Raw genomic sequence first — 21212 nt, 5'->3', positions numbered from 1 at the left:
TGAACAGATCAAGAATTTGTATAAAAAAGATTTTTTTCAGGTTTAAGATAGAAGCAAAACTAAATATTTACTGCACGATCCAGAGGGGAAGATAGTAAAACTTAGCAAGTTCACATGGACTTTATAATAGAAATAAATTGCAGAGAAGAAAGAGAGATTTAGAAAATGGGACAAGCTTTATATTTTATTTGTGACTAATACCATGCAACAATTTCAGATTCTTTTTGAAAAATTTTGGTAGCCCTTAAAAGGGCTGTTTAAGCTTTAAAAGCATCATGCTTCCTTCATTTACTTCTTCTTTGGTGTCTTTGCCTTCTTTGGTTTAGCTGCAGCCTTTGTCTTCTTGGGAGATTTTGTGGCTTTCTTTGCAGATTTGGCAGCAGGTTTTGCAGCAGGTTTCTTTGCAGCTGGCTTCTTTGCTTTTGGTTTAGCTGCTTTCTTTTCACCTGCTGGTTTCTTTGCTGCAGGTTTCTTTGCGGCAGTCTTTTTGGTAGGTGTCTTTGCCTTCTTTGGCTTGGCTGCTTTAGGTTTAACTACTTTCTTTGCTGGTTTCTTAGCTGGTTTAGCTACTTCCCCAATCTTAAAGCTTCCAGAAGCGCCGGTACCCTTCGACTGTTTCAAGCTATTGCTCTTCACTCCTGATTTCAGAGCTAACTTCAAGTGAGTGTTGACTGTTTTTGCATCGCTACCAACGCTGAAGTTTGCTAAGATATACTTGAGGATGGCTTGACGGCTGGAGCCTCCACGCTCTTTCAAAGCAGATATAGCCTTTCCGACCATCTCGCTGTATTTTGGATGAGTAGCTACTTTCTTTGGTTTAGCTGCAGCTTTCTTCTTTGGTGACTTAGCTGGGGTCTTTACTACTGGTGCTGGTGCGTCAGACATTTTGCGGCTTTGGTTGTTGAACGATGTGTGCGAATGAACGACAGATTACAATGATATGCAAAAATCACTGACAGTGTGTAATTATCAAACTAACGCGGACCTCGACGAGAGCACCCTTAAACTTTCATGACAATCTAATTCAAACAGATCGACAAGAAAATCTGTGTGCTTGTTCGACAAGTTTTAATCATTTGTTTCAAATAAATTGTACTTTTTGTTATATAAATGATACACGAAAATTTTCAGCAGGAATTTATCTTTCAGAATATGTCATAAGAATTAAACAAGATACCACGAGTGAAGAAATATTTACGATTAATGTACAACTTGTCAATTTCACTCGTGCGATTCTTCATCAGAAAACGTGTTGTATTATTTCACAAAAACTAGATTGTGCCGTAAAAATGATATGAATTTGTAGTAAAATCATTTCTTTATATGTTTTTGCTTTCAGATATACACAGAAATAAAGAGACTTCCCAGAAATTTAGATTTTGCCTTCGATATGAAAGCACACAAAGATGGCAAACTTCGAAACCGGGACTTCCTTGACCGAGATGAAAGACGTTTCAAATATTCGAAGTTTTTACTGGAACTTTACAAACTATAATTATTATTTATTGTTTATTATTTGTTTTTGCTATAATGAATTTTTGCTAATTAGAATCCTTTTAGAAAAAAATGTGAATCATATAAGCCCTGGTCAAAAAGAAAGAGGCGATTTCAAATGACGACAAATGGCGGATACCATATGATCACAGACGACCTTTCAAAGACCTAATTTAAAAAAAAAATATATATATAGCCACATGCATGTGGAAGGAGTGGAATTCTCAAGTGTATATAACTTGACGTGCATGTATTTCACTTAAAAATATTTCAACATGCAGATGGGTATTGAAAACCAAATAAATTTATGAATGATTTATTTTCTGTTTTCTTCATTCGATAGCTAAATACATTGAATATTACATCCAAATAAATTAGTAAAAAAAATATTGAACCATTATGTTTGGTAGGAATACAAAATTATACGTAAAAAAAATGTCTACAACACCCGGTATTCCCAGGCGGTCACCCATCCAAGTACTAACCGGGCTCGACGTTGCTTAACTTCGGTGATCGGACGAGAACCGGTGTTTTCAACGTGATATGGTCGTAGACACAGAAGTGTTAAATTTTTTGATATATAAGGTTGGGTAGTAGCATTTTTGACAAACATTTATATATAATAATTTTTTTGAGAAGCAAAACTTTACATTAATTATATGTTTGATAGAAATGCAAAATTATAAGAACACAAAAAAATGTCTACAACACCCGGTATTCCCAGGCGGTCACCCATCCAAGTACTAACCGGGCTCGACGTTGCTTAACTTCGGTGATCGGACGAGAACCGGTGTTTTCAACGTGATATGGTCGTAGACACAGAAGTGTTAAAATTTTTGATATATAAAGTTAGGAAGTAGCAATTTTGAACAGATCAAGAATTTGTATAAAAAAGATTTTTTTCAGGTTTAAGATAGAAGCAAAACTAAATATTTACTGCACGATCCAGAGGGGAAGATAGTAAAACTTAGCAAGTTCACATGGACTTTATAATAGAAATAAATTGCAGAGAAGAAAGAGAGATTTAGAAAATGGGACAAGCTTTATATTTTATTTGTGACTAATACCATGCAACAATTTCAGATTCTTTTTGAAAAATTTTGGTAGCCCTTAAAAGGGCTGTTTAAGCTTTAAAAGCATCATGCTTCCTTCATTTACTTCTTCTTTGGTGTCTTTGCCTTCTTTGGTTTAGCTGCAGCCTTTGTCTTCTTGGGAGATTTTGTGGCTTTCTTTGCAGATTTGGCAGCAGGTTTTGCAGCAGGTTTCTTTGCAGCTGGCTTCTTTGCTTTTGGTTTAGCTGCTTTCTTTTCACCTGCTGGTTTCTTTGCTGCAGGTTTCTTTGCGGCAGTCTTTTTGGTAGGTGTCTTTGCCTTCTTTGGCTTGGCTGCTTTAGGTTTAACTACTTTCTTTGCTGGTTTCTTAGCTGGTTTAGCTACTTCCCCAATCTTAAAGCTTCCAGAAGCGCCGGTACCCTTCGACTGTTTCAAGCTATTGCTCTTCACTCCTGATTTCAGAGCTAACTTCAAGTGAGTGTTGACTGTTTTTGCATCGCTACCAACGCTGAAGTTTGCTAAGATATACTTGAGGATGGCTTGACGGCTGGAGCCTCCACGCTCTTTCAAAGCAGATATAGCCTTTCCGACCATCTCGCTGTATTTTGGATGAGTAGCTACTTTCTTTGGTTTAGCTGCAGCTTTCTTCTTTGGTGACTTAGCTGGGGTCTTTACTACTGGTGCTGGTGCGTCAGACATTTTGCGGCTTTGGTTGTTGAACGATGTGTGCGAATGAACGACAGATTACAATGATATGCAAAAATCACTGACAGTGTGTAATTATCAAACTAACGCGGACCTCGACGAGAGCACCCTTAAACTTTCATGACAATCTAATTCAAACAGATCGACAAGAAAATCTGTGTGCTTGTTCGACAAGTTTTAATCATTTGTTTCAAATAAATTGTACTTTTTGTTATATAAATGATACACGAAAATTTTCAGCAGGAATTTATCTTTCAGAATATGTCATAAGAATTAAACAAGATACCACGAGTGAAGAAATATTTACGATTAATGTACAACTTGTCAATTTCACTCGTGCGATTCTTCATCAGAAAACGTGTTGTATTATTTCACAAAAACTAGATTGTGCCGTAAAAATGATATGAATTTGTAGTAAAATCATTTCTTTATATGTTTTTGCTTTCAGATATACACAGAAATAAAGAGACTTCCCAGAAATTTAGATTTTGCCTTCGATATGAAAGCACACAAAGATGGCAAACTTCGAAACCGGGACTTCCTTGACCGAGATGAAAGACGTTTCAAATATTCGAAGTTTTTACTGGAACTTTACAAACTATAATTATTATTTATTGTTTATTATTTGTTTTTGCTATAATGAATTTTTGCTAATTAGAATCCTTTTAGAAAAAAATGTGAATCATATAAGCCCTGGTCAAAAAGAAAGAGGCGATTTCAAATGACGACAAATGGCGGATACCATATGATCACAGACGACCTTTCAAAGACCTAATTTAAAAAAAAAATATATATATAGCCACATGCATGTGGAAGGAGTGGAATTCTCAAGTGTATATAACTTGACGTGCATGTATTTCACTTAAAAATATTTCAACATGCAGATGGGTATTGAAAACCAAATAAATTTATGAATGATTTATTTTCTGTTTTCTTCATTCGATAGCTAAATACATTGAATATTACATCCAAATAAATTAGTAAAAAAAATATTGAACCATTATGTTTGGTAGGAATACAAAATTATACGTAAAAAAAATGTCTACAACACCCGGTATTCCCAGGCGGTCACCCATCCAAGTACTAACCGGGCTCGACGTTGCTTAACTTCGGTGATCGGACGAGAACCGGTGTTTTCAACGTGATATGGTCGTAGACACAGAAGTGTTAAATTTTTTGATATATAAGGTTGGGTAGTAGCATTTTTGACAAACATTTATATATAATAATTTTTTTGAGAAGCAAAACTTTACATTAATTATATGTTTGATAGAAATGCAAAATTATAAGAACACAAAAAAATGTCTACAACACCCGGTATTCCCAGGCGGTCACCCATCCAAGTACTAACCGGGCTCGACGTTGCTTAACTTCGGTGATCGGACGAGAACCGGTGTTTTCAACGTGATATGGTCGTAGACACAGAAGTGTTAAAATTTTTGATATATAAAGTTAGGAAGTAGCAATTTTGAACAGATCAAGAATTTGTATAAAAAAGATTTTTTTCAGGTTTAAGATAGAAGCAAAACTAAATATTTACTGCACGATCCAGAGGGGAAGATAGTAAAACTTAGCAAGTTCACATGGACTTTATAATAGAAATAAATTGCAGAGAAGAAAGAGAGATTTAGAAAATGGGACAAGCTTTATATTTTATTTGTGACTAATACCATGCAACAATTTCAGATTCTTTTTGAAAAATTTTGGTAGCCCTTAAAAGGGCTGTTTAAGCTTTAAAAGCATCATGCTTCCTTCATTTACTTCTTCTTTGGTGTCTTTGCCTTCTTTGGTTTAGCTGCAGCCTTTGTCTTCTTGGGAGATTTTGTGGCTTTCTTTGCAGATTTGGCAGCAGGTTTTGCAGCAGGTTTCTTTGCAGCTGGCTTCTTTGCTTTTGGTTTAGCTGCTTTCTTTTCACCTGCTGGTTTCTTTGCTGCAGGTTTCTTTGCGGCAGTCTTTTTGGTAGGTGTCTTTGCCTTCTTTGGCTTGGCTGCTTTAGGTTTAACTACTTTCTTTGCTGGTTTCTTAGCTGGTTTAGCTACTTCCCCAATCTTAAAGCTTCCAGAAGCGCCGGTACCCTTCGACTGTTTCAAGCTATTGCTCTTCACTCCTGATTTCAGAGCTAACTTCAAGTGAGTGTTGACTGTTTTTGCATCGCTACCAACGCTGAAGTTTGCTAAGATATACTTGAGGATGGCTTGACGGCTGGAGCCTCCACGCTCTTTCAAAGCAGATATAGCCTTTCCGACCATCTCGCTGTATTTTGGATGAGTAGCTACTTTCTTTGGTTTAGCTGCAGCTTTCTTCTTTGGTGACTTAGCTGGGGTCTTTACTACTGGTGCTGGTGCGTCAGACATTTTGCGGCTTTGGTTGTTGAACGATGTGTGCGAATGAACGACAGATTACAATGATATGCAAAAATCACTGACAGTGTGTAATTATCAAACTAACGCGGACCTCGACGAGAGCACCCTTAAACTTTCATGACAATCTAATTCAAACAGATCGACAAGAAAATCTGTGTGCTTGTTCGACAAGTTTTAATCATTTGTTTCAAATAAATTGTACTTTTTGTTATATAAATGATACACGAAAATTTTCAGCAGGAATTTATCTTTCAGAATATGTCATAAGAATTAAACAAGATACCACGAGTGAAGAAATATTTACGATTAATGTACAACTTGTCAATTTCACTCGTGCGATTCTTCATCAGAAAACGTGTTGTATTATTTCACAAAAACTAGATTGTGCCGTAAAAATGATATGAATTTGTAGTAAAATCATTTCTTTATATGTTTTTGCTTTCAGATATACACAGAAATAAAGAGACTTCCCAGAAATTTAGATTTTGCCTTCGATATGAAAGCACACAAAGATGGCAAACTTCGAAACCGGGACTTCCTTGACCGAGATGAAAGACGTTTCAAATATTCGAAGTTTTTACTGGAACTTTACAAACTATAATTATTATTTATTGTTTATTATTTGTTTTTGCTATAATGAATTTTTGCTAATTAGAATCCTTTTAGAAAAAAATGTGAATCATATAAGCCCTGGTCAAAAAGAAAGAGGCGATTTCAAATGACGACAAATGGCGGATACCATATGATCACAGACGACCTTTCAAAGACCTAATTTAAAAAAAAAATATATATATAGCCACATGCATGTGGAAGGAGTGGAATTCTCAAGTGTATATAACTTGACGTGCATGTATTTCACTTAAAAATATTTCAACATGCAGATGGGTATTGAAAACCAAATAAATTTATGAATGATTTATTTTCTGTTTTCTTCATTCGATAGCTAAATACATTGAATATTACATCCAAATAAATTAGTAAAAAAAATATTGAACCATTATGTTTGGTAGGAATACAAAATTATACGTAAAAAAAATGTCTACAACACCCGGTATTCCCAGGCGGTCACCCATCCAAGTACTAACCGGGCTCGACGTTGCTTAACTTCGGTGATCGGACGAGAACCGGTGTTTTCAACGTGATATGGTCGTAGACACAGAAGTGTTAAATTTTTTGATATATAAGGTTGGGTAGTAGCATTTTTGACAAACATTTATATATAATAATTTTTTTGAGAAGCAAAACTTTACATTAATTATATGTTTGATAGAAATGCAAAATTATAAGAACACAAAAAAATGTCTACAACACCCGGTATTCCCAGGCGGTCACCCATCCAAGTACTAACCGGGCTCGACGTTGCTTAACTTCGGTGATCGGACGAGAACCGGTGTTTTCAACGTGATATGGTCGTAGACACAGAAGTGTTAAAATTTTTGATATATAAAGTTAGGAAGTAGCAATTTTGAACAGATCAAGAATTTGTATAAAAAAGATTTTTTTCAGGTTTAAGATAGAAGCAAAACTAAATATTTACTGCACGATCCAGAGGGGAAGATAGTAAAACTTAGCAAGTTCACATGGACTTTATAATAGAAATAAATTGCAGAGAAGAAAGAGAGATTTAGAAAATGGGACAAGCTTTATATTTTATTTGTGACTAATACCATGCAACAATTTCAGATTCTTTTTGAAAAATTTTGGTAGCCCTTAAAAGGGCTGTTTAAGCTTTAAAAGCATCATGCTTCCTTCATTTACTTCTTCTTTGGTGTCTTTGCCTTCTTTGGTTTAGCTGCAGCCTTTGTCTTCTTGGGAGATTTTGTGGCTTTCTTTGCAGATTTGGCAGCAGGTTTTGCAGCAGGTTTCTTTGCAGCTGGCTTCTTTGCTTTTGGTTTAGCTGCTTTCTTTTCACCTGCTGGTTTCTTTGCTGCAGGTTTCTTTGCGGCAGTCTTTTTGGTAGGTGTCTTTGCCTTCTTTGGCTTGGCTGCTTTAGGTTTAACTACTTTCTTTGCTGGTTTCTTAGCTGGTTTAGCTACTTCCCCAATCTTAAAGCTTCCAGAAGCGCCGGTACCCTTCGACTGTTTCAAGCTATTGCTCTTCACTCCTGATTTCAGAGCTAACTTCAAGTGAGTGTTGACTGTTTTTGCATCGCTACCAACGCTGAAGTTTGCTAAGATATACTTGAGGATGGCTTGACGGCTGGAGCCTCCACGCTCTTTCAAAGCAGATATAGCCTTTCCGACCATCTCGCTGTATTTTGGATGAGTAGCTACTTTCTTTGGTTTAGCTGCAGCTTTCTTCTTTGGTGACTTAGCTGGGGTCTTTACTACTGGTGCTGGTGCGTCAGACATTTTGCGGCTTTGGTTGTTGAACGATGTGTGCGAATGAACGACAGATTACAATGATATGCAAAAATCACTGACAGTGTGTAATTATCAAACTAACGCGGACCTCGACGAGAGCACCCTTAAACTTTCATGACAATCTAATTCAAACAGATCGACAAGAAAATCTGTGTGCTTGTTCGACAAGTTTTAATCATTTGTTTCAAATAAATTGTACTTTTTGTTATATAAATGATACACGAAAATTTTCAGCAGGAATTTATCTTTCAGAATATGTCATAAGAATTAAACAAGATACCACGAGTGAAGAAATATTTACGATTAATGTACAACTTGTCAATTTCACTCGTGCGGTTCTTCATCAGAAAACGTGTTGTATTATTTCACAAAAACTAGATTGTGCCGTAAAAATGATATGAATTTGTAGTAAAATCATTTCTTTATATGTTTTTGCTTTCAGATATACACAGAAATAAAGAGACTTCCCAGAAATTTAGATTTTGCCTTCGATATGAAAGCACACAAAGATGGCAAACTTCGAAACCGGGACTTCCTTGACCGAGATGAAAGACGTTTCAAATATTCGAAGTTTTTACTGGAACTTTACAAACTATAATTATTATTTATTGTTTATTATTTGTTTTTGCTATAATGAATTTTTGCTAATTAGAATCCTTTTAGAAAAAAATGTGAATCATATAAGCCCTGGTCAAAAAGAAAGAGGCGATTTCAAATGACGACAAATGGCGGATACCATATGATCACAGACGACCTTTCAAAGACCTAATTTAAAAAAAAAATATATATATAGCCACATGCATGTGGAAGGAGTGGAATTCTCAAGTGTATATAACTTGACGTGCATGTATTTCACTTAAAAATATTTCAACATGCAGATGGGTATTGAAAACCAAATAAATTTATGAATGATTTATTTTCTGTTTTCTTCATTCGATAGCTAAATACATTGAATATTACATCCAAATAAATTAGTAAAAAAAATATTGAACCATTATGTTTGGTAGGAATACAAAATTATACGTAAAAAAAATGTCTACAACACCCGGTATTCCCAGGCGGTCACCCATCCAAGTACTAACCGGGCTCGACGTTGCTTAACTTCGGTGATCGGACGAGAACCGGTGTTTTCAACGTGATATGGTCGTAGACACAGAAGTGTTAAATTTTTTGATATATAAGGTTGGGTAGTAGCATTTTTGACAAACATTTATATATAATAATTTTTTTGAGAAGCAAAACTTTACATTAATTATATGTTTGATAGAAATGCAAAATTATAAGAACACAAAAAAATGTCTACAACACCCGGTATTCCCAGGCGGTCACCCATCCAAGTACTAACCGGGCTCGACGTTGCTTAACTTCGGTGATCGGACGAGAACCGGTGTTTTCAACGTGATATGGTCGTAGACACAGAAGTGTTAAAATTTTTGATATATAAAGTTAGGAAGTAGCAATTTTGAACAGATCAAGAATTTGTATAAAAAAGATTTTTTTCAGGTTTAAGATAGAAGCAAAACTAAATATTTACTGCACGATCCAGAGGGGAAGATAGTAAAACTTAGCAAGTTCACATGGACTTTATAATAGAAATAAATTGCAGAGAAGAAAGAGAGATTTAGAAAATGGGACAAGCTTTATATTTTATTTGTGACTAATACCATGCAACAATTTCAGATTCTTTTTGAAAAATTTTGGTAGCCCTTAAAAGGGCTGTTTAAGCTTTAAAAGCATCATGCTTCCTTCATTTACTTCTTCTTTGGTGTCTTTGCCTTCTTTGGTTTAGCTGCAGCCTTTGTCTTCTTGGGAGATTTTGTGGCTTTCTTTGCAGATTTGGCAGCAGGTTTTGCAGCAGGTTTCTTTGCAGCTGGCTTCTTTGCTTTTGGTTTAGCTGCTTTCTTTTCACCTGCTGGTTTCTTTGCTGCAGGTTTCTTTGCGGCAGTCTTTTTGGTAGGTGTCTTTGCCTTCTTTGGCTTGGCTGCTTTAGGTTTAACTACTTTCTTTGCTGGTTTCTTAGCTGGTTTAGCTACTTCCCCAATCTTAAAGCTTCCAGAAGCGCCGGTACCCTTCGACTGTTTCAAGCTATTGCTCTTCACTCCTGATTTCAGAGCTAACTTCAAGTGAGTGTTGACTGTTTTTGCATCGCTACCAACGCTGAAGTTTGCTAAGATATACTTGAGGATGGCTTGACGGCTGGAGCCTCCACGCTCTTTCAAAGCAGATATAGCCTTTCCGACCATCTCGCTGTATTTTGGATGAGTAGCTACTTTCTTTGGTTTAGCTGCAGCTTTCTTCTTTGGTGACTTAGCTGGGGTCTTTACTACTGGTGCTGGTGCGTCAGACATTTTGCGGCTTTGGTTGTTGAACGATGTGTGCGAATGAACGACAGATTACAATGATATGCAAAAATCACTGACAGTGTGTAATTATCAAACTAACGCGGACCTCGACGAGAGCACCCTTAAACTTTCATGACAATCTAATTCAAACAGATCGACAAGAAAATCTGTGTGCTTGTTCGACAAGTTTTAATCATTTGTTTCAAATAAATTGTACTTTTTGTTATATAAATGATACACGAAAATTTTCAGCAGGAATTTATCTTTCAGAATATGTCATAAGAATTAAACAAGATACCACGAGTGAAGAAATATTTACGATTAATGTACAACTTGTCAATTTCACTCGTGCGATTCTTCATCAGAAAACGTGTTGTATTATTTCACAAAAACTAGATTGTGCCGTAAAAATGATATGAATTTGTAGTAAAATCATTTCTTTATATGTTTTTGCTTTCAGATATACACAGAAATAAAGAGACTTCCCAGAAATTTAGATTTTGCCTTCGATATGAAAGCACACAAAGATGGCAAACTTCGAAACCGGGACTTCCTTGACCGAGATGAAAGACGTTTCAAATATTCGAAGTTTTTACTGGAACTTTACAAACTATAATTATTATTTATTGTTTATTATTTGTTTTTGCTATAATGAATTTTTGCTAATTAGAATCCTTTTAGAAAAAAATGTGAATCATATAAGCCCTGGTCAAAAAGAAAGAGGCGATTTCAAATGACGACAAATGGCGGATACCATATGATCACAGACGACCTTTCAAAGACCTAATTTAAAAAAAAAATATATATATAGCCACATGCATGTGGAAGGAGTGGAATTCTCAAGTGTATATAACTTGACGTGCATGTATTTCACTTAAAAATATTTCAACATGCAGATGGGTATTGAAAACCAAATAAATTTATGAATGATTTATTTTCTGTTTTCTTCATTCGATAGCTAAATACATTGAATATTACATCCAAATAAATTAGTAAAAAAAATATTGAACCATTATGTTTGGTAGGAATACAAAATTATACGTAAAAAAAATGTCTACAACACCCGGTATTCCCAGGCGGTCACCCATCCAAGTACTAACCGGGCTCGACGTTGCTTAACTTCGGTGATCGGACGAGAACCGGTGTTTTCAACGTGATATGGTCGTAGACACAGAAGTGTTAAATTTTTTGATATATAAGGTTGGGTAGTAGCATTTTTGACAAACATTTATATATAATAATTTTTTTGAGAAGCAAAACTTTACATTAATTATATGTTTGATAGAAATGCAAAATTATAAGAACACAAAAAAATGTCTACAACACCCGGTATTCCCAGGCGGTCACCCATCCAAGTACTAACCGGGCTCGACGTTGCTTAACTTCGGTGATCGGACGAGAACCGGTGTTTTCAACGTGATATGGTCGTAGACACAGAAGTGTTAAAATTTTTGATATATAAAGTTAGGAAGTAGCAATTTTGAACAGATCAAGAATTTGTATAAAAAAGATTTTTTTCAGGTTTAAGATAGAAGCAAAACTAAATATTTACTGCACGATCCAGAGGGGAAGATAGTAAAACTTAGCAAGTTCACATGGACTTTATAATAGAAATAAATTGCAGAGAAGAAAGAGAGATTTAGAAAATGGGACAAGCTTTATATTTTATTTGTGACTAATACCATGCAACAATTTCAGATTCTTTTTGAAAAATTTTGGTAGCCCTTAAAAGGGCTGTTTAAGCTTTAAAAGCATCATGCTTCCTTCATTTACTTCTTCTTTGGTGTCTTTGCCTTCTTTGGTTTAGCTGCAGCCTTTGTCTTCTTGGGAGATTTTGTGGCTTTCTTTGCAGATTTGGCAGCAGGTTTTGCAGCAGGTTTCTTTGCAGCTGGCTTCTTTGCTTTTGGTTTAGCTGCTTTCTTTTCACCTGCTGGTTTCTTTGCTGCAGGTTTCTTTGCGGCAGTCTTTTTGGTAGGTGTCTTTGCCTTCTTTGGCTTGGCTGCTTTAGGTTTAACTACTTTCTTTGCTGGTTTCTTAGCTGGTTTAGCTACTTCCCCAATCTTAAAGCTTCCAGAAGCGCCGGTACCCTTCGACTGTTTCAAGCTATTGCTCTTCACTCCTGATTTCAGAGCTAACTTCAAGTGAGTGTTGACTGTTTTTGCATCGCTACCAACGCTGAAGTTTGCTAAGATATACTTGAGGATGGCTTGACGGCTGGAGCCTCCACGCTCTTTCAAAGCAGATATAGCCTTTCCGACCATCTCGCTGTATTTTGGATGAGTAGCTACTTTCTTTGGTTTAGCTGCAGCTTTCTTCTTTGGTGACTTAGCTGGGGTCTTTACTACTGGTGCTGGTGCGTCAGACATTTTGCGGCTTTGGTTGTTGAACGATGTGTGCGAATGAACGACAGATTACAATGATATGCAAAAATCACTGACAGTGTGTAATTATCAAACTAACGCGGACCTCGACGAGAGCACCCTTAAACTTTCATGACAATCTAATTCAAACAGATCGACAAGAAAATCTGTGTGCTTGTTCGACAAGTTTTAATCATTTGTTTCAAATAAATTGTACTTTTTGTTATATAAATGATACACGAAAATTTTCAGCAGGAATTTATCTTTCAGAATATGTCATAAGAATTAAACAAGATACCACGAGTGAAGAAATATTTACGATTAATGTACAACTTGTCAATTTCACTCGTGCGATTCTTCATCAGAAAACGTGTTGTATTATTTCACAAAAACTAGATTGTGCCGTAAAAATGATATGAATTTGTAGTAAAATCATTTCTTTATATGTTTTTGCTTTCAGATATACACAGAAATAAAGAGACTTCCCAGAAATTTAGATTTTGCCTTCGATATGAAAGCACACAAAGATGGCAAACTTCGAAACCGGGACTTCCTTGACCGAGATGAAAGACGTTTCAAATATTCGAAGTTTTTACTGGAACTTTACAAACTATAATTATTATTTATTGTTTATTATTTGTTTTTGCTATAATGAATTTTTGCTAATTAGAATCCTTTTAGAAAAAAATGTGAATCATATAAGCCCTGGTCAAAAAGAAAGAGGCGATTTCAAATGACGACAAATGGCGGATACCATATGATCACAGACGACCTTTCAAAGACCTAATTTAAAAAAAAAATATATATATAGCCACATGCATGTGGAAGGAGTGGAATTCTCAAGTGTATATAACTTGACGTGCATGTATTTCACTTAAAAATATTTCAACATGCAGATGGGTATTGAAAACCAAATAAATTTATGAATGATTTATTTTCTGTTTTCTTCATTCGATAGCTAAATACATTGAATATTACATCCAAATAAATTAGTAAAAAAAATATTGAACCATTATGTTTGGTAGGAATACAAAATTATACGTAAAAAAAATGTCTACAACACCCGGTATTCCCAGGCGGTCACCCATCCAAGTACTAACCGGGCTCGACGTTGCTTAACTTCGGTGATCGGACGAGAACCGGTGTTTTCAACGTGATATGGTCGTAGACACAGAAGTGTTAAATTTTTTGATATATAAGGTTGGGTAGTAGCATTTTTGACAAACATTTATATATAATAATTTTTTTGAGAAGCAAAACTTTACATTAATTATATGTTTGATAGAAATGCAAAATTATAAGAACACAAAAAAATGTCTACAACACCCGGTATTCCCAGGCGGTCACCCATCCAAGTACTAACCGGGCTCGACGTTGCTTAACTTCGGTGATCGGACGAGAACCGGTGTTTTCAACGTGATATGGTCGTAGACACAGAAGTGTTAAAATTTTTGATATATAAAGTTAGGAAGTAGCAATTTTGAACAGATCAAGAATTTGTATAAAAAAGATTTTTTTCAGGTTTAAGATAGAAGCAAAACTAAATATTTACTGCACGATCCAGAGGGGAAGATAGTAAAACTTAGCAAGTTCACATGGACTTTATAATAGAAATAAATTGCAGAGAAGAAAGAGAGATTTAGAAAATGGGACAAGCTTTATATTTTATTTGTGACTAATACCATGCAACAATTTCAGATTCTTTTTGAAAAATTTTGGTAGCCCTTAAAAGGGCTGTTTAAGCTTTAAAAGCATCATGCTTCCTTCATTTACTTCTTCTTTGGTGTCTTTGCCTTCTTTGGTTTAGCTGCAGCCTTTGTCTTCTTGGGAGATTTTGTGGCTTTCTTTGCAGATTTGGCAGCAGGTTTTGCAGCAGGTTTCTTTGCAGCTGGCTTCTTTGCTTTTGGTTTAGCTGCTTTCTTTTCACCTGCTGGTTTCTTTGCTGCAGGTTTCTTTGCGGCAGTCTTTTTGGTAGGTGTCTTTGCCTTCTTTGGCTTGGCTGCTTTAGGTTTAACTACTTTCTTTGCTGGTTTCTTAGCTGGTTTAGCTACTTCCCCAATCTTAAAGCTTCCAGAAGCGCCGGTACCCTTCGACTGTTTCAAGCTATTGCTCTTCACTCCTGATTTCAGAGCTAACTTCAAGTGAGTGTTGACTGTTTTTGCATCGCTACCAACGCTGAAGTTTGCTAAGATATACTTGAGGATGGCTTGACGGCTGGAGCCTCCACGCTCTTTCAAAGCAGATATAGCCTTTCCGACCATCTCGCTGTATTTTGGATGAGTAGCTACTTTCTTTGGTTTAGCTGCAGCTTTCTTCTTTGGTGACTTAGCTGGGGTCTTTACTACTGGTGCTGGTGCGTCAGACATTTTGCGGCTTTGGTTGTTGAACGATGTGTGCGAATGAACGACAGATTACAATGATATGCAAAAATCACTGACAGTGTGTAATTATCAAACTAACGCGGACCTCGACGAGAGCACCCTTAAACTTTCATGACAATCTAATTCAAACAGATCGACAAGAAAATCTGTGTGCTTGTTCGACAAGTTTTAATCATTTGTTTCAAATAAATTGTACTTTTTGTTATATAAATGATACACGAAAATTTTCAGCAGGAATTTATCTTTCAGAATATGTCATAAGAATTAAACAAGATACCACGAGTGAAGAAATATTTACGATTAATGTACAACTTGTCAATTTCACTCGTGCGATTCTTCATCAGAAAACGTGTTGTATTATTTCACAAAAACTAGATTGTGCCGTAAAAATGATATGAATTTGTAGTAAAATCATTTCTTTATATGTTTTTGCTTTCAGATATACACAGAAATAAAGAGACTTCCCAGAAATTTAGATTTTGCCTTCGATATGAAAGCACACAAAGATGGCAAACTTCGAAACCGGGACTTCCTTGACCGAGATGAAAGACGTTTCAAATATTCGAAGTTTTTACTGGAACTTTACAAACTATAATTATTATTTATTGTTTATTATTTGTTTTTGCTATAATGAATTTTTGCTAATTAGAATCCTTTTAGAAAAAAATGTGAATCATATAAGCCCTGGTCAAAAAGAAAGAGGCGATTTCAAATGACGACAAATGGCGGATACCATATGATCACAGACGACCTTTCAAAGACCTAATTTAAAAAAAAAATATATATATAGCCACATGCATGTGGAAGGAGTGGAATTCTCAAGTGTATATAACTTGACGTGCATGTATTTCACTTAAAAATATTTCAACATGCAGATGGGTATTGAAAACCAAATAAATTTATGAATGATTTATTTTCTGTTTTCTTCATTCGATAGCTAAATACATTGAATATTACATCCAAATAAATTAGTAAAAAAAATATTGAACCATTATGTTTGGTAGGAATACAAAATTATACGTAAAAAAAATGTCTACAACACCCGGTATTCCCAGGCGGTCACCCATCCAAGTACTAACCGGGCTCGACGTTGCTTAACTTCGGTGATCGGACGAGAACCGGTGTTTTCAACGTGATATGGTCGTAGACACAGAAGTGTTAAATTTTTTGATATATAAGGTTGGGTAGTAGCATTTTTGACAAACATTTATATATAATAATTTTTTTGAGAAGCAAAACTTTACATTAATTATATGTTTGATAGAAATGCAAAATTATAAGAACACAAAAAAATGTCTACAACACCCGGTATTCCCAGGCGGTCACCCATCCAAGTACTAACCGGGCTCGACGTTGCTTAACTTCGGTGATCGGACGAGAACCGGTGTTTTCAACGTGATATGGTCGTAGACACAGAAGTGTTAAAATTTTTGATATATAAAGTTAGGAAGTAGCAATTTTGAACAGATCAAGAATTTGTATAAAAAAGATTTTTTTCAGGTTTAAGATAGAAGCAAAACTAAATATTTACTGCACGATCCAGAGGGGAAGATAGTAAAACTTAGCAAGTTCACATGGACTTTATAATAGAAATAAATTGCAGAGAAGAAAGAGAGATTTAGAAAATGGGACAAGCTTTATATTTTATTTGTGACTAATACCATGCAACAATTTCAGATTCTTTTTGAAAAATTTTGGTAGCCCTTAAAAGGGCTGTTTAAGCTTTAAAAGCATCATGCTTCCTTCATTTACTTCTTCTTTGGTGTCTTTGCCTTCTTTGGTTTAGCTGCAGCCTTTGTCTTCTTGGGAGATTTTGTGGCTTTCTTTGCAGATTTGGCAGCAGGTTTTGCAGCAGGTTTCTTTGCAGCTGGCTTCTTTGCTTTTGGTTTAGCTGCTTTCTTTTCACCTGCTGGTTTCTTTGCTGCAGGTTTCTTTGCGGCAGTCTTTTTGGTAGGTGTCTTTGCCTTCTTTGGCTTGGCTGCTTTAGGTTTAACTACTTTCTTTGCTGGTTTCTTAGCTGGTTTAGCTACTTCCCCAATCTTAAAGCTTCCAGAAGCGCCGGTACCCTTCGACTGTTTCAAGCTATTGCTCTTCACTCCTGATTTCAGAGCTAACTTCAAGTGAGTGTTGACTGTTTTTGCATCGCTACCAACGCTGAAGTTTGCTAAGATATACTTGAGGATGGCTTGACGGCTGGAGCCTCCACGCTCTTTCAAAGCAGATATAGCCTTTCCGACCATCTCGCTGTATTTTGGATGAGTAGCTACTTTCTTTGGTTTAGCTGCAGCTTTCTTCTTTGGTGACTTAGCTGGGGTCTTTACTACTGGTGCTGGTGCGTCAGACATTTTGCGGCTTTGGTTGTTGAACGATGTGTGCGAATGAACGACAGATTACAATGATATGCAAAAATCACTGACAGTGTGTAATTATCAAACTAACGCGGACCTCGACGAGAGCACCCTTAAACTTTCATGACAATCTAATTCAAACAGATCGACAAGAAAATCTGTGTGCTTGTTCGACAAGTTTTAATCATTTGTTTCAAATAAATTGTACTTTTTGTTATATAAATGATACACGAAAATTTTCAGCAGGAATTTATCTTTCAGAATATGTCATAAGAATTAAACAAGATACCACGAGTGAAGAAATATTTACGATTAATGTACAACTTGTCAATTTCACTCGTGCGATTCTTCATCAGAAAACGTGTTGTATTATTTCACAAAAACTAGATTGTGCCGTAAAAATGATATGAATTTGTAGTAAAATCATTTCTTTATATGTTTTTGCTTTCAGATATACACAGAAATAAAGAGACTTCCCAGAAATTTAGATTTTGCCTTCGATATGAAAGCACACAAAGATGGCAAACTTCGAAACCGGGACTTCCTTGACCGAGATGAAAGACGTTTCAAATATTCGAAGTTTTTACTGGAACTTTACAAACTATAATTATTATTTATTGTTTATTATTTGTTTTTGCTATAATGAATTTTTGCTAATTAGAATCCTTTTAGAAAAAAATGTGAATCATATAAGCCCTGGTCAAAAAGAAAGAGGCGATTTCAAATGACGACAAATGGCGGATACCATATGATCACAGACGACCTTTCAAAGACCTAATTTAAAAAAAAAATATATATATAGCCACATGCATGTGGAAGGAGTGGAATTCTCAAGTGTATATAACTTGACGTGCATGTATTTCACTTAAAAATATTTCAACATGCAGATGGGTATTGAAAACCAAATAAATTTATGAATGATTTATTTTCTGTTTTCTTCATTCGATAGCTAAATACATTGAATATTACATCCAAATAAATTAGTAAAAAAAATATTGAACCATTATGTTTGGTAGGAATACAAAATTATACGTAAAAAAAATGTCTACAACACCCGGTATTCCCAGGCGGTCACCCATCCAAGTACTAACCGGGCTCGACGTTGCTTAACTTCGGTGATCGGACGAGAACCGGTGTTTTCAACGTGATATGGTCGTAGACACAGAAGTGTTAAATTTTTTGATATATAAGGTTGGGTAGTAGCATTTTTGACAAACATTTATATATAATAATTTTTTTGAGAAGCAAAACTTTACATTAATTATATGTTTGATAGAAATGCAAAATTATAAGAACACAAAAAAATGTCTACAACACCCGGTATTCCCAGGCGGTCACCCATCCAAGTACTAACCGGGCTCGACGTTGCTTAACTTCGGTGATCGGACGAGAACCGGTGTTTTCAACGTGATATGGTCGTAGACACAGAAGTGTTAAAATTTTTGATATATAAAGTTAGGAAGTAGCAATTTTGAACAGATCAAGAATTTGTATAAAAAAGATTTTTTTCAGGTTTAAGATAGAAGCAAAACTAAATATTTACTGCACGATCCAGAGGGGAAGATAGTAAAACTTAGCAAGTTCACATGGACTTTATAATAGAAATAAATTGCAGAGAAGAAAGAGAGATTTAGAAAATGGGACAAGCTTTATATTTTATTTGTGACTAATACCATGCAACAATTTCAGATTCTTTTTGAAAAATTTTGGTAGCCCTTAAAAGGGCTGTTTAAGCTTTAAAAGCATCATGCTTCCTTCATTTACTTCTTCTTTGGTGTCTTTGCCTTCTTTGGTTTAGCTGCAGCCTTTGTCTTCTTGGGAGATTTTGTGGCTTTCTTTGCAGATTTGCAGCAGGTTTTGCAGCAGGTTTCTTTGCAGCTGGCTTCTTTGCTTTTGGTTTAGCTGCTTTCTTTTCACCTGCTGGTTTCTTTGCTGCAGGTTTCTTTGCGGCAGTCTTTTTGGTAGGTGTCTTTGCCTCTTTGGCTTGGCTGCTTTAGGTTTAACTACTTTCTTTGCTGGTTTCTTAGCTGGTTTAGCTACTTCCCCAATCTTAAAGCTTCCAGAAGCGCCGGTACCCTTCGACTGTTTCAAGCTATTGCTCTTCACTCCTGATTTCAGAGCTAACTTCAAGTGAGTGTTGACTGTTTTTGCATCGCTACCAACGCTGAAGTTTGCTAAGATATACTTGAGGATGGCTTGACGGCTGAGCCTCCACGCTCTTTCAAAGCAGATATAGCCTTTCCGACCATCTCGCTGTATTTTGGATGAGTAGCTACTTTCTTTGTTTAGCTGCAGCTTCTTCTTTGGTGACTTAGCTGGGTCTTTACTACTGGTGCTGGTGCGTCAGACATTTTGCGGCTTTGGTTGTTGAACGATGTGTGCGAATGAACGACAGATTACAATGATATGCAAAAATCACTGACAGTGTGTAATTATCAAACTAACGCGGACCTCGACGAGAGCACCTTAAACTTTCATGACAATCTAATTCAAACAGATCGACAAGAAAATCTGTGTGCTTGTTCGACAAGTTTTAATCATTTGTTTCAAATAAATTGTACTTTTTGTTATATAAATGATACACGAAAATTTTCAGCAGGAATTTATCTTTCAGAATATGTCATAAGAATTAAACAAGATACCACGAGTGAAGAAATATTTACGATTAATGTACAACTTGTCAATTTCACTCGTGCGAATTCTTCATCAGAAAACGTGTTGTATTATTTCACAAAAACTAGATTGTGCCGTAAAAATGATATGAATTTGTAGTAAAATCATTTCTTTATATGTTTTTGCTTTCAGATATACACAGAAATAAAGAGACTTCCCAGAAATTTAGATTTTGCCTTCGATATGAAAGCACACAAAGATGGCAAACTTCGAAACGGGACTTCCTTGACCGAGATGAAAGACGTTTCAAATATTCGAAGTTTTTACTGGAACTTTACAAACTATAATTATTATTTATTGTTTATTATTTGTTTTTGCTATAATGAATTTTTGCTAATTAGAATCCTTTTAGAAAAAAATGTGAATCATATAAGCCCTGGTCAAAAAGAAAGAGGCGATTTCAAATGACGACAAATGGCGGATACCATATGATCACAGACGACCTTTCAAAGACCTAATTTAAAAAAAAAATATATATATAGCCACATGCATGTGGAAGGAGTGGAATTCTCAAGTGTATATAACTTGACGTGCATGTATTTCACTTAAAATATTTCAACATGCAGATGGTATGAAAACCAAATAAATTTATGAATGATTTATTTTCTGTTTTCTTCATTCGATAGCTAAATACATTGAATATTACATCCAAATAAATTAGTAAAAAAAATATTGAACCATTATGTTTGGTAGGAATACAAAATTATACGTAAAAAAAATGTCTACAACACCCGGTATTCCCAGGCGGTCACCCATCAAGTACTAACCGGGCTCGACGTTGCTTAACTTCGGTGATCGGACGAGAACCGGTGTTTTCAACGTGATATGGTCGTGATATGGTCGTAGACACAGAAGTGTTAAATTTTTTGATATATAAGGTTGGGTAGTAGCATTTTTGACAAACATTTATATATAATAATTTTTTTGAGAAGCAAAACTTTACATTAATTATATGTTTGATAGAAATGCAAAATTATAAGAACACAAAAAAATGTCTACAACACCCGGTATTCCCAGGCGGTCACCCATCCAAGTACTAACCGGGCTCGACGTTGCTTAACTTCGGTGATCGGACGAGAACCGGTGTTTTCAACGTGATATGGTCGTAGACACAGAAGTGTTAAAATTTTT

General features: G+C 35.6%; 8 protein-coding genes and 18 non-coding genes across 26 annotated transcripts; all 26 read right to left on the bottom strand.

Annotated features, from left to right (window-relative positions):
* Positions 1-288: 288 nt before the first annotated feature.
* LOC134702636 (histone H1-delta-like) lies at positions 289-885 on the bottom strand. The gene has a single exon (XM_063563391.1). It carries the CDS (start codon positions 883-885, stop codon positions 289-291), a length of 597 nt encoding a protein of 198 aa, XP_063419461.1.
* A 1045-nt stretch (positions 886-1930) lies between these two features.
* On the bottom strand, positions 1931-2049 carry LOC134702665 (5S ribosomal RNA). Its single transcript, XR_010104476.1, has one exon. It is a non-coding gene; the product is annotated as a 5S ribosomal RNA (ribosomal RNA).
* Positions 2050-2193: 144 nt separating this feature from the next.
* LOC134702663 (5S ribosomal RNA) lies at positions 2194-2312 on the bottom strand. Its single transcript, XR_010104475.1, has one exon. It is a non-coding gene; the product is annotated as a 5S ribosomal RNA (ribosomal RNA).
* A 336-nt stretch (positions 2313-2648) lies between these two features.
* On the bottom strand, positions 2649-3245 carry LOC134702639 (histone H1-delta-like). Its single transcript, XM_063563393.1, has one exon. It carries the CDS (start codon positions 3243-3245, stop codon positions 2649-2651), a length of 597 nt encoding a protein of 198 aa, XP_063419463.1.
* A 1045-nt stretch (positions 3246-4290) lies between these two features.
* On the bottom strand, positions 4291-4409 carry LOC134702661 (5S ribosomal RNA). The gene has a single exon (XR_010104473.1). It is a non-coding gene; the product is annotated as a 5S ribosomal RNA (ribosomal RNA).
* A 144-nt stretch (positions 4410-4553) lies between these two features.
* LOC134702660 (5S ribosomal RNA) lies at positions 4554-4672 on the bottom strand. Its single transcript, XR_010104472.1, has one exon. It is a non-coding gene; the product is annotated as a 5S ribosomal RNA (ribosomal RNA).
* Positions 4673-5008: 336 nt separating this feature from the next.
* Positions 5009-5605, bottom strand: LOC134702643 (histone H1-delta-like). Its single transcript, XM_063563397.1, has one exon. The coding sequence runs from the start codon at positions 5603-5605 to the stop codon at positions 5009-5011; it is 597 nt and encodes a 198-aa protein (XP_063419467.1).
* A 1045-nt stretch (positions 5606-6650) lies between these two features.
* On the bottom strand, positions 6651-6769 carry LOC134702659 (5S ribosomal RNA). Its single transcript, XR_010104471.1, has one exon. It is a non-coding gene; the product is annotated as a 5S ribosomal RNA (ribosomal RNA).
* Positions 6770-6913: 144 nt separating this feature from the next.
* On the bottom strand, positions 6914-7032 carry LOC134702658 (5S ribosomal RNA). Its single transcript, XR_010104469.1, has one exon. It is a non-coding gene; the product is annotated as a 5S ribosomal RNA (ribosomal RNA).
* Positions 7033-7368: 336 nt separating this feature from the next.
* Positions 7369-7965, bottom strand: LOC134702649 (histone H1-delta-like). Its single transcript, XM_063563403.1, has one exon. The coding sequence runs from the start codon at positions 7963-7965 to the stop codon at positions 7369-7371; it is 597 nt and encodes a 198-aa protein (XP_063419473.1).
* Positions 7966-9010: 1045 nt separating this feature from the next.
* On the bottom strand, positions 9011-9129 carry LOC134702657 (5S ribosomal RNA). Its single transcript, XR_010104468.1, has one exon. It is a non-coding gene; the product is annotated as a 5S ribosomal RNA (ribosomal RNA).
* A 144-nt stretch (positions 9130-9273) lies between these two features.
* LOC134702656 (5S ribosomal RNA) lies at positions 9274-9392 on the bottom strand. Its single transcript, XR_010104467.1, has one exon. It is a non-coding gene; the product is annotated as a 5S ribosomal RNA (ribosomal RNA).
* Positions 9393-9728: 336 nt separating this feature from the next.
* Positions 9729-10325, bottom strand: LOC134702644 (histone H1-delta-like). Its single transcript, XM_063563399.1, has one exon. The coding sequence runs from the start codon at positions 10323-10325 to the stop codon at positions 9729-9731; it is 597 nt and encodes a 198-aa protein (XP_063419469.1).
* Positions 10326-11370: 1045 nt separating this feature from the next.
* LOC134702655 (5S ribosomal RNA) lies at positions 11371-11489 on the bottom strand. Its single transcript, XR_010104466.1, has one exon. It is a non-coding gene; the product is annotated as a 5S ribosomal RNA (ribosomal RNA).
* A 144-nt stretch (positions 11490-11633) lies between these two features.
* Positions 11634-11752, bottom strand: LOC134702654 (5S ribosomal RNA). Its single transcript, XR_010104465.1, has one exon. It is a non-coding gene; the product is annotated as a 5S ribosomal RNA (ribosomal RNA).
* A 336-nt stretch (positions 11753-12088) lies between these two features.
* LOC134702646 (histone H1-delta-like) lies at positions 12089-12685 on the bottom strand. The gene has a single exon (XM_063563400.1). It carries the CDS (start codon positions 12683-12685, stop codon positions 12089-12091), a length of 597 nt encoding a protein of 198 aa, XP_063419470.1.
* Positions 12686-13730: 1045 nt separating this feature from the next.
* LOC134702652 (5S ribosomal RNA) lies at positions 13731-13849 on the bottom strand. The gene has a single exon (XR_010104464.1). It is a non-coding gene; the product is annotated as a 5S ribosomal RNA (ribosomal RNA).
* A 144-nt stretch (positions 13850-13993) lies between these two features.
* On the bottom strand, positions 13994-14112 carry LOC134702651 (5S ribosomal RNA). Its single transcript, XR_010104463.1, has one exon. It is a non-coding gene; the product is annotated as a 5S ribosomal RNA (ribosomal RNA).
* A 336-nt stretch (positions 14113-14448) lies between these two features.
* On the bottom strand, positions 14449-15045 carry LOC134702648 (histone H1-delta-like). The gene has a single exon (XM_063563402.1). The coding sequence runs from the start codon at positions 15043-15045 to the stop codon at positions 14449-14451; it is 597 nt and encodes a 198-aa protein (XP_063419472.1).
* Positions 15046-16090: 1045 nt separating this feature from the next.
* LOC134702682 (5S ribosomal RNA) lies at positions 16091-16209 on the bottom strand. Its single transcript, XR_010104494.1, has one exon. It is a non-coding gene; the product is annotated as a 5S ribosomal RNA (ribosomal RNA).
* A 144-nt stretch (positions 16210-16353) lies between these two features.
* Positions 16354-16472, bottom strand: LOC134702681 (5S ribosomal RNA). The gene has a single exon (XR_010104493.1). It is a non-coding gene; the product is annotated as a 5S ribosomal RNA (ribosomal RNA).
* Positions 16473-16808: 336 nt separating this feature from the next.
* LOC134702647 (histone H1-delta-like) lies at positions 16809-17405 on the bottom strand. The gene has a single exon (XM_063563401.1). It carries the CDS (start codon positions 17403-17405, stop codon positions 16809-16811), a length of 597 nt encoding a protein of 198 aa, XP_063419471.1.
* Positions 17406-18450: 1045 nt separating this feature from the next.
* On the bottom strand, positions 18451-18569 carry LOC134702674 (5S ribosomal RNA). The gene has a single exon (XR_010104486.1). It is a non-coding gene; the product is annotated as a 5S ribosomal RNA (ribosomal RNA).
* A 144-nt stretch (positions 18570-18713) lies between these two features.
* On the bottom strand, positions 18714-18832 carry LOC134702662 (5S ribosomal RNA). The gene has a single exon (XR_010104474.1). It is a non-coding gene; the product is annotated as a 5S ribosomal RNA (ribosomal RNA).
* A 1968-nt stretch (positions 18833-20800) lies between these two features.
* LOC134702680 (5S ribosomal RNA) lies at positions 20801-20918 on the bottom strand. The gene has a single exon (XR_010104491.1). It is a non-coding gene; the product is annotated as a 5S ribosomal RNA (ribosomal RNA).
* A 155-nt stretch (positions 20919-21073) lies between these two features.
* LOC134702650 (5S ribosomal RNA) lies at positions 21074-21192 on the bottom strand. Its single transcript, XR_010104462.1, has one exon. It is a non-coding gene; the product is annotated as a 5S ribosomal RNA (ribosomal RNA).
* Positions 21193-21212: the final 20 nt, after the last annotated feature.

Source organism: Mytilus trossulus, unplaced genomic scaffold, assembly GCF_036588685.1.
Source record: "Mytilus trossulus isolate FHL-02 unplaced genomic scaffold, PNRI_Mtr1.1.1.hap1 h1tg000586l__unscaffolded, whole genome shotgun sequence".
In the NCBI taxonomy this organism is placed as follows: Eukaryota; Metazoa; Mollusca; class Bivalvia; order Mytilida; family Mytilidae; genus Mytilus; species Mytilus trossulus.
This window is presented reverse-complemented; position numbering and strand designations above follow the sequence as displayed.

Excerpts from the sequence above, each read along its gene's own strand:
- LOC134702639 (XM_063563393.1), bottom strand. The coding sequence starts at position 3,245 with ATGTCTGACGCACCAGCACCAGTAGTAAAGACCCCAGCTAAGTCACCA.
- LOC134702636 (XM_063563391.1), bottom strand. The coding sequence starts at position 885 with ATGTCTGACGCACCAGCACCAGTAGTAAAGACCCCAGCTAAGTCACCA.
- LOC134702643 (XM_063563397.1), bottom strand. The coding sequence starts at position 5,605 with ATGTCTGACGCACCAGCACCAGTAGTAAAGACCCCAGCTAAGTCACCA.
- LOC134702649 (XM_063563403.1), bottom strand. The coding sequence starts at position 7,965 with ATGTCTGACGCACCAGCACCAGTAGTAAAGACCCCAGCTAAGTCACCA.
- LOC134702646 (XM_063563400.1), bottom strand. The coding sequence starts at position 12,685 with ATGTCTGACGCACCAGCACCAGTAGTAAAGACCCCAGCTAAGTCACCA.
- LOC134702644 (XM_063563399.1), bottom strand. The coding sequence starts at position 10,325 with ATGTCTGACGCACCAGCACCAGTAGTAAAGACCCCAGCTAAGTCACCA.
- LOC134702648 (XM_063563402.1), bottom strand. The coding sequence starts at position 15,045 with ATGTCTGACGCACCAGCACCAGTAGTAAAGACCCCAGCTAAGTCACCA.
- LOC134702647 (XM_063563401.1), bottom strand. The coding sequence starts at position 17,405 with ATGTCTGACGCACCAGCACCAGTAGTAAAGACCCCAGCTAAGTCACCA.